This window comes from Oryzias latipes, chromosome 20 (assembly GCF_002234675.1).
Source record: "Oryzias latipes chromosome 20, ASM223467v1".
Classification (NCBI taxonomy): Eukaryota; Metazoa; Chordata; class Actinopteri; order Beloniformes; family Adrianichthyidae; genus Oryzias; species Oryzias latipes.
The window spans coordinates 15,876,378-15,890,229 of NC_019878.2; the positions used below are offsets into that span (position 1 = coordinate 15,876,378).

Consider the following 13,852-nt stretch of genomic DNA (forward strand, 5'->3'; position numbering starts at 1 on the left):
GCTACTGCACTTGTTTTCTTTTCCTGAGCACATAAGTGAACCCTTGGGCAGGTTCATCATCAAGCCTCATGCAGCACAGACAAATTCTATTCCAATACACGTGTTTACTTTGGATTTCTAGATTCTGTTTAAATAAAACAAATGTGTTTTTCAAATGGTGTGCAATAATGTATGAAGACATTCTGCCAAATTAGATGAAACAGATCTGCAAAAATAGGGAAAATAACATTTATCATTTTGATTATCTATCTTATTATGGAAATAGATTTCTGTAATAGATAACACGTATACTTGGTCTGCATTCAGCCATTTCTAAAGACTCTAAGAAAGAAATACTTTGAAATCCTGAAAAATTTTACTAACTCTTAGACGGGATTAAAAAAAGATGAAATGACCATAATCTGTCCATCCATTTAAATTCTTGAAGAACTGATGAGTAAATATGAACCCAAATCCTATTTGAGTCTAACTCCCAATGGAATTAAAAGCAGCATGATTGCATTATAATGATATCAAATTATCTTTTTCATACTTTGTCAATTATCACCCTACTATATTTTTCACGTCAAAGTGAGAGCTCTCAAATAATTACCATTCAATGGACACATTCAAATGATGATGTAATTGGATGTACTTAAGTTAAAAGGTTGTGCATATGAACTTTGATTCAGATTTTAATTTTGTTTGCAAAGATTTATAACATGACAGGATTATGTGGCTGCTTTCAGCTCGCTGATCCAAAAACACAGAGATGTGTGAAAACACCTGAGGCAGGTCACGATAAGTAATATTTATTCCGTTTTGTTTGCTCGATCAATATTTATTTTTATTTTTTATGTTTCAAAGGAAGGAATATCCCATTTGGTTGATGGCGATGCCCACTGCTAAAAGACATGGCAGTTCAAGTTTGCATGGCATACTCTGATTCACTGTTCATGCTGCATTGAAAATCCATTGCTTTTACATGTTTTCTTCCTTTTTAGGATGTCCCAGAAAAGAAAATTCACATTAGCATTTAGTTGATGTAAAATTATGCATTGGAAAGAATCAGTAGGAGAGATCATATTCCTTACATTTATGTCTTTTGAGGTGCTTTGTTAAATGCAAAAACCAATGCAAAATCCCTCTTTTCAAATGAAGTCATTGATGGCCAAAGTCCTTTGTTTTTTCCATTCCGTGTGAAGGAAAGACAGAACACAAGTCCTGCTTGAATTAATTGTACAAATTCAAATTTTTTAAAACAACGGTGCAACACAGGACAATCTCATTTAGTAGTGGATTTGTAATGATTATTGGGTTAAAATGGTCTGTATATATGTTAATGTTGGACTATAAATGATTTAGAGGAACAATCCCAGATTTTAATCGTCAGGTGATATTAAAAACACTTCAGGGGAGCGCTTTAGGTTAACGCAACATGTCAGTAATAAGATTGAGTCTTATAGAAAAAGCAACCCACATGCAGAGCATCATTAGAAAGAGAGGTTCACTGCTCTGTGAAAAAGAAAGACATGGTTTTGAAGAATCTCTCAAAGTATATTTTGCAAACAACATTGGTTGTTTTTGATGCTATAGATTAGAAATCCTTAAACCCTTCTGAAAACTTGTGAAAGGAATTAGCAAATTCTAACGAAAGCAAAACATAGGCTATGTAGGCTACACACAAGGACAAGATGACACTTTGTCTTTCCCACTCTCCTGAAGAAGTGCTCAGATAAAGTGGATGGCTGTTGTGTTCTAGATTTTTTGGAAATCAGAGGTGATCTGCACTCAAAAACAAAACATGTTTCAGATTGCTGTGGTACTTTAAGTCAAGAGCAAAACCTGTAACCAAAATGAAACAAACAAAAAAAGAAGAATAAACATGTTTTGTTTTTTTTAAAGAGGAAACACTCTGAGTACTTCAGGAACAAACTCCATAGACTAAGATGCTTAAACATAGTTTAAAAAAAATGTAATACATTGGTAAATGTTGACTTTGTACTATCTTTACTGCTGTAAAAGAAACAAAGCAACACAAAACAAAGAAAAAATAAGCAACTATTAAAGTGTTGTTTTAAAACTGATTTTATTAGATATTGGATAAATAATTGAGCTTTTTGTCATTAAAATAAGATATTTAATTTAAGAGTTTATTTATTTAAAACATAAAACAAAATAATAACAAAAAATAATAATTAGTGTAGGTTATTCATTGAGTCCTGAGTGTTTTAGATATCCCACACAATTTTGTTTCTTGAACGCACCCTGGTCTGACTTCCACAGGAAGTGGAATGACGTAGGCGGGACTGTTGAAAACAAACCCGGGCTGCCGCTGTTGACATGACGCCTGAGCACTTTGTAGTTAAATAAGCAGAGGTTCTATCTTTGGGTTTTGTGCACGAGCTTGTTATTTAGGACTGCAGTGGCCATGGAGTTATCTTCCCTGATTAAAAAAATTGGTAAGCTCTCCGCCTAGCTTAGTGATACGAAGCTGACTGTTAAAACTTGCAAAATACTTCACATGCTAGCCAGCATTAGCTAAGTCAAATATTTGTCGGTTCCCGTCGTTTATTTATAAGATAAGTAAGAATAAATCACCAAAGCTAATAATATTTACGAATTTTGTATTTGTTGTGGGTTATTATTCGCTAACTTTACTGAAAAGTTTCAAATGAGTTCAATGATGTGTGTTTTATTTTTTGTTAATCCCAGGTCACTCACTGGTAGAAATAAGAGTTAGAGCTCTGAAGAACATCCTGTGTAAACTGGACCATTCTTTGATTTCTGTAAATGACATCGTCCAAGAAAAGATGCTGTTTGTGTATCTTCTGGAGTGGTTCAACTTTCCAGAGGTGCCAATGAAGGAAGAAGTGCTTGGGCTGCTTTTAACTTTATCAAGGGTAAATACGAGTACATTACTTTTATTTTTGTTTGAAATTATCTATAAATCTGTACACACTCTGTTTTTACACCTTTACTTTGCATTTTATGAGTATTTATTTATCTTCAAAGCATCCCAGTGCAGCCCAGATGCTGAGAGACGTTGGGGCGGTAGACTTTCTCACTTCGCTATCTCCTAATCTGGAGCCCAGACTGCGAACTGTCATCGATGGAACCCTGGACCAGCTGTTTCAGCTTCCTGAGCTGCTCCCCAGTCATTCAGCTGTCTACTCACATGGAGCTCACTGTACAACTCCAACAGGTGCTGCAAGTTAAACCCAACATTTTTCTCTGTTGAGAATCTGTCATTTCACATTCTTGCAGATAAGCAGGGTGTCCTCCTATTGTTCTACACTCCAGCATCATATCATATGTAGTATATAAGTAAGATTTCCATAGCTGTTCTTCCCTCTGTTTGATGAACAGTTGTCTCAGCAGATGAAAACATACCCACAACAGGTTATTTTCACAAAGGCAAGCCCAGCAACATAGAAGTGCCACCCAAGAAGATAGCAGGTGACGGTTGTTTTCACTTTAATTGAAGGTGAAGCTTTTCTACACGGGAACTCGCGCTTTATATTCTCTTTCTTTCTTTTGTGCAGTAAATGAATCAGTGAGATGTCTGAAGTTCTCGGTGTTTCCTTGGCTGGCACTGACAAACACAGACAGGCACATACTTTCGTCTAACGAGAGGTGTGAAAACGCACCGTTTTTCTCTTTTTTTCTCTCATTTATAATAAACTTTTGTCAAACTACAACTTTATCCTTTCAAAAAATATGAAAAAAGTATTAATTTGTAAAGAATAGTTAAGCATAATGGCAAAGTTAGTCTTTGACAAAAGGGATTTTATTGTGCAATACTCTATAAAAAAAAAACCATTTGTTTTTGGAGGCTTTTAGGCGAAATCTTCACGTGATCTTAACTGCTTCCATTCTTTTTCCACAGCTCTCTGGGGAGCACTAATCCTAACTTGGTGCGAACCACATGTGAACTTCTGTGTGATGTTATTATGCAGGACTTTCCTGCAGAGATTTTCCTTCAAAGACCTGGAATTGTGAAGGTATTATTGCATTACTATTTCATTTAAATGATTGTAGTTGTAATGGGAAATTGTAAAAATGTCCTACTTTGAATTTGTCTTTGATTAATACCAAAGAAAAATCTATAAACTGCATTTTGTGTTGACATAAAGCAGTTTTAAGAAAGAAAGAAAAGACCTTTGGCTGCCTAATGTTTTTATTTTTATAACTTCACCTCAAAGCAGTAAACCCCATTTTTAGCAGCTTGGAAAATCAACTTCTAATGGATTTATTGAAGGTTTACTCTAATTTAGTTGTTGTCAAAAACTGTCCTTGATGAAAACATTCATTTATGAATGTCCCAGATTGTGAAGAGGGTTGCTCTGTAAAGGTTTGCATTACCTGAACAGACAGCCGTGAGACCAATCATGCTGCAGCTTTTTCTGATGTTGAAATTCTTTCACAAAACATTTTCTCTACTCCACTTTTATTGCTTTTGTTTAGAGGAATTTAAATAACCAATGTCTACAGCTCTGAAAGCCCCACTCTGATCATCTTTTGATCTATTTTCAAAGCAGTCCCAGTGATCTTTAAATTATGATTGTGCCATTTTAGCCTAAATTAGAATCAATTTCTAGGAAGTAGTTTCTGCAGAGCGGCAGTAGCTCATTAGAAATTCACTTTGATGAGTTGTGGGCGGGACTGTTTGTGCAGAGTAAGCCCACCCCCCTTCCCATCATCCATCTGTTTATATGGTCTGCCACTAGCTTGCCTGACATTAGTGGTGCAACGAAAATGGCGAGGTTCAAACTCTACAGCTTTCAGCTGTAGAGTTTGAACCAGATGCCAACTTGGATTAGGAAAACAAAGACGGACATGGATGTAGTCCTCTACAAGTGGATGCATAGGAATAGAGTGGAGCAGGGAGCTTGTGGCCTGCCGACGGTAGCTTCTACATCACAACAACAAAGTTTTTTCAGAAGCCTTTTTTTCTTTTACTGATTAGTAAAGATTTGAGTAAAGAAAAAATACTCAGAAATGTAATTTTTGTAATATATGTCCTCCATTATCAGAAAAAAATGCTTCAAGAATATGTTTAAAAAAAACACCCAAAAACATAATTCTTAAACTTTAATCAGCTCAGACTACGAGTTCCTTATGCCCACAACTTAAGTGTCTTGATGCAATATATGTGTCTAATTTGACATCATTCTGGCTTCCTTTGTGGTACATCATTCATGAATTATTATTTTTTTTATCTTGAGTTTGAGCTTAAACAATTTTCAGACAGAATTATAATCCACTCAATATTTGTCACAAAAAAAAAATTGCAACTTAAAGAAGGTGTATTCTATAAGTTCAGATTTGTTCTCTAATTTTTATAGTTTATGTAAAGATTTTTTGGGGTTTGTTGAACCCAGCTTGTGGATATTGCAGCATCGCTGACTTCCCCCTTCTGTTGTCAGAACCTTTTGTCTCTTCTGCGGCTGAGTTCGTGTAAAGGTGAGGTGAACTACCTTCGCTCGCCTGCTCTTTCCTGCCTGCGGCAGCTTTGCGTGGGGCTGAGGAGGAGACTGCGTTTTCACCAAGATCCCGGCTTCTGCTCTGCAAAGCAAGGTAACATGCCTTATTAATTCTTATGAATATGCCTATTAAATGCGATTTTAAACATTGATCGCTGCGGTGTCAGCGATATTCATTAATTATTCTACACGCCTCAATCTTCACATATTTCTTTAATCAAGTTCTTTAAGTTCATTCGTGTAAACCATGTTTTTATTCCAGACATTTAACAAGACGTTAACCGGTTTATTAAAAAAACGTGTTTATTCTGGAGGTTTTGCACTGAAAGTTTGTTTTTTAACGGGCGTGCAGATGCGGTGTCGCAGAATTCGTCCTTGTCTTACACCCAGGAGGTTCAGGGTAACCAGCGTTCTCATGCGTCCTCACCTGCGACCGAGCGTTCTCCTCGACCTTCTGTGTTGGGCCGCAGAGAGAGAGCCAGGGGAGATGGCCAAGATGGAGACGCAGCCTCAGACAGGTGTGTGGATAAAGGCAATCCTACAACAGTTGACATTTTTCCGTTTGCTTAATCTGTTCTCATTGTTTAAGACAGTGGAATGTTCTCTGCTCTCACTGTCACACATCGACAGCTGGCAGTCGGAGCCGGGAGTCTGTCTGTTTGACTTCTGCCAATCTACCAATGAAGAAATGCCATTCTTTTAAAGTATCTCCTTTCTCCTAAAAAATAATCTTTTGATGTGTTTCAGCATTTAAAAACAGCTCTTTTTATGGAAAATTTGTCAATTGTTGGAATTTCTATGGGTTTGTTGTGTAATGAGACGCCAACTATGGTGGCCCTGAAGGGCAAATCTCTTGAACAAATCACTCAATGCAAAAGCATTTTAGAAATCAAAAAATCCTTCCAAAAAATGAAACAAAATAAAAGGAAATGTCTCAGAAAACAAAAGTAATTTCCAGAAGTCCCAAAAAAATTTAGCAAAATAAGAAGCTGGAAATGGCAGGTATTATGGGATGTTAATGACTGGATGATAAACAGAAGTTTTGGGTTCATGGAAATATCTTCTGACTGACGGTATTTCTTTAAGCTTCTGGCCACAGGCGCTGCAAAGGTTTGGTGATTACGTGATCACTTCTTTACCACAGTCAGGGCAAAACATCCTTCTGCTTCCACAAAACTCAAACGTCATCATCCGATCGGCGATGTCCCATAATGCCTACCATTTCCTGTTTCTCATTCTGTTTCGTTTATTAACATTTCATTTTGATTTCTGGAAACTACTTTTGTTTTCTGAAATGTTTTTTGTATGTTTTAGTTTATAAAATGCAAAGTTTTTTTTATTATTTGTTTTGCTTTTTTAATTGTCGTTGTGATCTTTAATGTTTTTTGCGATGAGTGATTTTTTGATGTGATTTGCACTTCAGGGCCACCGTAGCTTGTAGAGAAAAGCTTTGTATGAGCTGAAATGCGTAAAGGATTTACCTCCACTCAGATAAGAACACTAAGCCTGTGCTTAAAGTCAGCTTTTGCATTTTTACTTTCCTAAATCTCTTCTTCTATTCTGTTCCCTGCATCAAAATTGTCAAAGAAGGCTGCAGTGATCGACTGTTTTTCTTTTCGCTCGTCTATAATACCCTTCAGCGGCAGCTCACAGAGAGGTGGAGTGGCAGTCCAAATATCTAATTCCCCTGAACATGTGGCCCAATTGGAGCTTCCTGACCTGGGTGCAGAAGATACCTTGGAGCTGCAGTTACAACAGCTCACCTTGGCTCAGTTTACTGTTACCACACTGCAGCACGCCATACCACTGCTGAAGACAGGTGGGGAACTATCAGTGTTTTTCCCTTCCGTTCCTATTTTCGCTAGTTTCAGTTAACTCCAACTATTTTAAATAGCTTTACTCCTGTTTTCCAGCTTATAGTTTTCTGTGGGGTGTTGTTTGCTTTTGTCAGAAAAAAAACCTCATCTGCTTTTGTTCTCTTTTTCTGTGTGCCTCTCAGAAGGTTTGCACATGTTCCACCGTGTTCTGGAGCTGCTGTGCGACGCCGTCCTCCTGCTCGGGGACAGCGTGTGCGAGCTGGTCTGGGACGATCACAGCCTGGTGGGGATGGAGCTGGCAAGTCAACACAACTCATGACAGCCTCTTATGTAGATGAATGGATACACTTCACTGAAACAGGGAGCCGGGTTGGCCACCAGACAGTTTGCTACCGACACACAACCATACGGTACTCAACTGTCAAGGAGAACTGTGGGCATGTGATTGAACTGAGTGAAATATATCAGGTTATAAGCAGGCTTTCTGTTGGATAGAACGACTTTCACTCAGGCACCAGCAAAGCTTCTTGTCGGTACTCTTGGGCTTATCCTAGATCAGAACTGCTGGGCTAGTAAATGTCTTCATTTATTATGACTATAAAACCCACATAATAGATTGTGTTAAACAGATGTGCTTTTTTTTAACCGCACAGAATCATTTTTTTTTATTCCCTGGCAGTTTAAAGAGTGTGTTCTTTTGCACCCAGATATACTTACTTGTCAAGCTTAGGCCCCTGTGGCCCTCTGCTGTTTAATACATGCCCAGAGTTCTGCAGCCTGAGAACTATTTTGTCATCTTTATGTGGAAAGCAGCTTTTGTATTCAAGGCAGTCTGCCTTTCTCCAATGGGAACCAGCCAAAGTCTGCTATGCACAGGGCGTGCACTGCCCCCTGCTGGTGTGGATCGTACCCCTGTCAGATTCAACAGCCAGAACAAAGTGGCTGAGAATAGATTTTTCCAATTTATTCAAATTGAGATATGGTGGATCTGTATCTCATCCTAAAATAACCCTGAAATCTGATTACATTCAATTCCTCAACCCCCAGAATAAACATTTTCTCTCCTGGCTTCCAGCCAGTTACATAAATGTGTGTTGAATTTGTCAGTGGTGGAGCATGTGTGCCCTTTGTTTACATGTCAATACTTAATTTATTTATTTGTATTTATTTTTAGAAAGAAACACTGCAGACCTGCATGGAGCTGCTGAGTGATATTCTCAGCTATCACCAGAACTCTTCTGCAGACATTCCTCCCAGTTCCCAGATAAACCACAGAATGGCCTACATAGGTACTGCCGCATTCACCATTAAATTCCTACAGACTGTTCTCCCTCCTGAGAAGGTGTGTGCATTTTCCTATTCATCTGAAGGACATACACCTACCCTTTTCCATTTAAAAATCCTAATGTTGCTTTCACCTTTAAACAGGCTAGCAGCAATCTTCAAGATAACATGGCAACTGCAATTTTCCACTTAAGCTTGGACACATCATTTGGCAGTTTATTACCAAGCATGCAGGAAGCAGCTGTTGCCTACTTGGAGCAGGTGAACGTAGACAACCATGATGTCTACAGGAGGGTAACCAGAGCTGCTCTCTGGATGGAATCAACCTGCAGCTTTATCAAGGAAACACAAGCTGAGGTGGAACTTTATTACCTCAAAATGTGCCATATTTTAAAGATATTTATTGTGAAATTAGCAGGAAATGTCATAAATAGCTTATTCTCTTTTCAAATGTTTTTTCTTAAGGGAGAGAAGAACTGGTTGGAGCTACTGGAATTGGCAGATCAAGCTACAGACGGACTTCCATTTCACTTGCACCTGCCTATCATTAAACACTGCGTTCTCATGTGCTCCTACCTGTGAGTTGGGGAAACGTATCCCTTTTTTTCCAGTTTAGTTTTAGTTTGAAAATTCCCTTCCTTTTTGAATTTGAGTTATTCTGCTCTCCTCCATGAGGTGGAGATTTGATCAACCCAGTCCATTCCTTCAGACTGAGAGCCAGAAGCTTCTTCTGAAGATGCTGTCTCATCCTTTACTGGCTGTCAAGATCGAAGCGTATGAACGTACTTTGAACCTGGTCAAGGTGAGGACGAACTATCCCACAAACAGTTGCTGTTTTAAGGGGTTACAGCTAAAAAAACATCAGGAACCTGACGTGGCCAAAAAGACGGGCCTTGTAACTATAGAAAATGGAAAAAAAAGAAGGACTCCTGTTTTTGGATAGCATACTTTAAATAAAAAAATAAATAAAAAAGAGCCACTTGACATTTCAAGTCAGCCTTTCCTTTTCATTTTTACCAATCATCGTCTCGAGTTGTAAGCGAACTGAAAGTCATGAATGCAAGCAGAAATGAGAAGTCGGCAATAATTTATGATGTGCTCTGGTGTGATTACATTTACCCCCAGGACTGCCTTGGCATCCAGAATGTGTCACGACAGGAACCGGCAGCGTGCGCCGCCGTTAACTTCCTCCTTCACCACAGGGTGCTTTATGAAATTAGCACTTTTGGACTTCAAGACTCTGCAGAAAAAGTAAATGAACCCAGTTTTCCCTGCTTATATTTCTTAATCAGACTTTTATCACATGTTCAAATAAGTTGAGTTCATGTGTCGCTTCATTGTCTCCAGTATTATTTATCGTTCTTATGTATTAGTAATTTAAAAAAAAAAGTCTTTGAACGTATTTGATGGTTCAAGTAGGTTTGTTTTTATAAATTCAATAACATGGCTGTGATCTATAGGTGAGCTTGGCTGCCAAGGATATCCTGCTATTCCTGCTCAAGGGACGATTGATGATGACAGCATCAGCCTGGGCCAGATTCACTGAGGCACTTCACCCGGTCATACCCATATTACAGGTGTTGTTCTTATAATGGAGCCTGGAATGTGTTTTTAGTTCAGGGCCCTGTAAAGCAGCTTCATGTCTCCAATTTATTGCATTCAATTAGCTTTAGCTCTGTGCTGTTCAAGCTAGCAGACAAGAGGAACTCTCTTGGACTACAAAGACAGCATATTGAACTGCCAGTGAGAACAAAAAAAAAGTTATTTTCTCATTTCCATTTTCTCTCTTATATTGTTTCCTTTTTTGGGGGGAAAAAACAAACTTACATTAATTGCTTGGTTTCAGACAACAGAAAGCCAGGAAATTCTTCATGAATAAACATTAGACTTTGACTAGGCTGTCAAGTGTGATTTGATTCAAGGAGGCTATTGAGAGATGGGCCCACCCTGTCAACACCAGACTAAATGAAACCAGCCCAATCAAAGTGCTGCAGATTTTATTTACTGTTGCACTCCTTCCTAACTGGAATTCACAAATGTTCGTTCTTTTCTCTGCCAAGGCAGCCTGAGAACTACATGTGCATCTTTAAACATTGTGTGTGTGTTTCATTATGTGTGGGTTAGGGCTACGCCAACACTGAAGAGTCACTTGGAAACTGTGTCCTGCTGATAAGTGACACGTCGGATGCGGGCGTGCTTTCAAACACAGCCAAGCTAAAAGCAGCGCTCCGACTGCTTTTTTCTAAAAAACCCACGTGAGTCTGAACTTTATATTTGATAACTATCCGAAAAGTTGTTTGACGTTTTCGTCGTGAAGCCTTTGCAATCTGAAACATTTTTTATTTTGATCATTTTATGGACAGACCCTTAACAGTACATATCTGTCAGTTAATATGCTCATTAAGTCATCTAAATGCTCGTTGAGGCCTATGTAAAAGTGCTTCCCATCAAGTCCCAGCCTATGAATATTGATAGAGATGGAAATTAACACCAGCAGAGCCCTTGTAAATTTTGGCACTAGCTAATAGGTTTGTCTGCCTTGCCAGACATTTATTTTAAAGTCGTTTGCATGTACAGCTGATAACATTCTCATTTATTAATTAGCGCTCAAGTACAACATTTTATGCTGCATTTAAAAAAAGTATTCAGTTAAATGATTTTATATATTTTTTTTTAGGAATTGTCAATTAAACATAGTTTGGCTAATATCTAGCATTTTTTTTCATGATAAATAGAGTAAGAATGGCAGCAGTGCAGCAGATTCTTCCACACATCACCAGCGGTGAAGATGCAAGCACCTCCAGACCGGACATGGATCAATCAGTGATTGCATCTCTTCCTAACATTTTCTGTGGGAAAAACCTTGTGGATGTCACACTTGACACCCGCAGCAAGTCTTTACTAAAGGTATGAATGGTAAGAAATGAAGTCAAATGAATGGACTGGCTTGAGTATTTGCATGTTTTTTTTTTTTTTGGTGTTGTTTAGGTGGAGTCGGTGGAGAAGCTGTTCCATCTCCTGTCCTCAGACTCGGTTGACATCTCCCTAAAAAGATCAGCTGCGGAACAGCTGTCTGTTGTGCTGCAAGGTAAGTTGGGAGATTGTTTTGATGGTTTTGAGCTGCTGACAGTTTATGGGAGGATTTTCCTGCAGGAGATAAAAAGACCGAAAGAGTAAAATATTTGTCAAGAAACGCCAACCTTTTACTCCTAACACTCCATTACAAAAATCCTTTTTTTACCGGCATGTGTAAGAGCGAGGCACCGTCATTCAAAAGATATATAGTTGAGTTGGTGACAGTGAAGTTCATTTTTTCCACATCCTAGTCATAACTGAGTGCAAATTTGTTTGCAGACCATAAAATAAAAAAAGCAACTTTAAAAGTTTGTTTTACTACTGGCTTTCCTCTTGAGTAAACTGCGATTTTCCCATACTGATGGAGCTTTTGTGCCTTTTTATTTGCCATATGTTACAGACAAATGGAAGAACAAAAATAGTCGACAATTATGCCAATCTGGTCGCTCTGTGAATTGTTTTCTTCCCTCCCTGCAGACACAACAATGCACCCAGTGCTGAAGAGTCTCGGCATAACAGATAAAGTCGTTTCTCTCATGATGGGGAGTGTACACGGCAACAAGGTAAAGACCGTTGACAGGGTGATAAATGCATGCTCACTGAATGAAATGTGGCTAAAAGGCAAAGAAAGCCATCCCTGAGACGTCAAAACGGGGTCATAAATGCTATGTTTTTGTGTACATAGACTGTGGTTCCATGAATACACGTGGAGGGAAGTCAGTGAAGCGTGGATGGTAGGAGGATGAAATGGCTTCTGTTAATAGAGTCAGACAGGCGCTGGTCAGCAGTGATTTTTTTTTTTTCTTTTTGCCTCCAGAAGCTACAGACTGCTGATCATTCCCAGTCCTGGAATCAGAAAATGCTGGGGGAAAGGGTGCAGCATAGTTTGCTTCATAGCGGTTGGGGATCTGGGCTACACAAACTTAACTTGACTAGAAACAGAGGAATGTCTGCTGGTTGTTTACTTTTACAAGTCCCCAATGCTCGTTACCAGTTTTTTAGTTCAACTTCAGCTGATTTGAATTGACAGCTAATAAAAAAAAAACCTTTGTGGTCATGTGACAGATCTGGGTTGAAATGAGTATGTGTGTTTGTGTTTTTCCCCCGCAGTCTAACTCTGCCATGTGTGCCACTGTTTTTCTCAGAGCTTCGATTGTCTGCTGGAGCCGTGTGCGTGCATCTTGAGAAAACTGGTGTACGCCGATCCGTCTCTAAGGCACAGCCTGGCGCAACGCAACCTCCTGCTCCTCTGGCTTCTCAGGGGTACGCTCACAAAGCAGCTCGTTCAGTCGCAGCTGCACGCCAATGTGTCGAGGCGCTCAGGGCAGGGTTTTAAGTCATTCACAGCTGCATAGCTTTTAAAATGTTTTCACACTAATAAGCAGCACATAATATGATGCAACTTGTTGCTGTGTGTCTCAGCTCAGTGCCAGTGCTCTGTTAGCAACCTTATTTGGCTGTAGCTGAAAAGAAATGTTGCAACTTAACTATTGGTTGCAGAGTTATAGCTCATTTTAAACAGATCTGTAGCTGTAAGCTAAGGCAAAAACACCCACTGGTAATTTGTTCTGCATGACTAGTTTACTAATAGAGGATAAAGCATTGAAAAATGTGCTACATCTGTACAAATACTCTTTCTTTAGCCCTACAGTAATTTCTAATAACAAGCCAACTTCATGGAATCATATCAATGCTACGTTCACACCTGGCACGTGACGCGCAATCTTGAACCTGTGTTTAGCATATAATGAGGAGGCGGTGCAAATCTCTAAATCTTGCTCAGGGGTTTTTCTTTCACGGCTCCATTCCGACATATGCGTATAATTCCTGCTTGGCCCAACCCCGTAATTATTTATTTCTCTCCATTAACAATTTTCAAAACAGTTGCCGCTTCGAATGAAAAGGGACGCCATCCATACGTCACTATCAAATCCGACCTGGCTTAATTTTTAATGCGCATTCAATGTTTGCACGTGAAGCCCAAAAAACTCTCTTAAAAATGTGCGGAATGACACTTCAACACAAGAGTTTTGGACACGGATGCCCGAAACCAGCTGAAACTATGCGTGTTTGCATAGACTTTTCATTGGAAGTGATCACTTGAATGCACGCTGCTGAGGGCGGTGTGAACGTAGCTTCAGCAGCATTGCTAACTCTGGAGAACCCAACAACAATGTTCTTCTAGGCTTTTCAAGTTAATTTGATGTCTAT

At 39.0% G+C, this 13,852-nt stretch overlaps 1 protein-coding gene across 4 annotated transcripts in view; it reads left to right on the forward strand.

Moving 5' to 3' along the window:
* The first annotated feature begins 2,290 nt into the window (after positions 1-2,290).
* rttn (rotatin) overlaps positions 2,291-13,852 on the forward strand; it is a 30,846-nt gene continuing 19,284 nt past the window's right edge. For 3 of the 4 annotated variants that reach the window (XM_004081247.4, XM_011488869.3, XM_020712675.2), the window contains exons 1-21: positions 2,291-2,441; positions 2,695-2,882; positions 2,995-3,184; positions 3,349-3,438; positions 3,525-3,615; positions 3,869-3,983; positions 5,409-5,559; positions 5,818-5,983; positions 7,106-7,284; positions 7,465-7,580; positions 8,457-8,624; positions 8,711-8,923; positions 9,032-9,144; positions 9,242-9,368; positions 9,692-9,817; positions 10,027-10,143; positions 10,691-10,821; positions 11,302-11,473; positions 11,555-11,654; positions 12,119-12,204; positions 12,787-12,904. In XM_004081247.4, coding sequence (XP_004081295.1) covers positions 2,411-2,441; positions 2,695-2,882; positions 2,995-3,184; positions 3,349-3,438; positions 3,525-3,615; positions 3,869-3,983; positions 5,409-5,559; positions 5,818-5,983; positions 7,106-7,284; positions 7,465-7,580; positions 8,457-8,624; positions 8,711-8,923; positions 9,032-9,144; positions 9,242-9,368; positions 9,692-9,817; positions 10,027-10,143; positions 10,691-10,821; positions 11,302-11,473; positions 11,555-11,654; positions 12,119-12,204; positions 12,787-12,904 — 2,788 coding nt within the window. In that variant the 5' untranslated portion in view covers positions 2,291-2,410. The remainder of the gene's footprint in view (positions 2,442-2,694; positions 2,883-2,994; positions 3,185-3,348; positions 3,439-3,524; positions 3,616-3,868; positions 3,984-5,408; positions 5,560-5,817; positions 5,984-7,105; positions 7,285-7,464; positions 7,581-8,456; positions 8,625-8,710; positions 8,924-9,031; positions 9,145-9,241; positions 9,369-9,691; positions 9,818-10,026; positions 10,144-10,690; positions 10,822-11,301; positions 11,474-11,554; positions 11,655-12,118; positions 12,205-12,786; positions 12,905-13,852) is intronic. The other variant, XM_011488870.3, reaches the window with a different exon arrangement.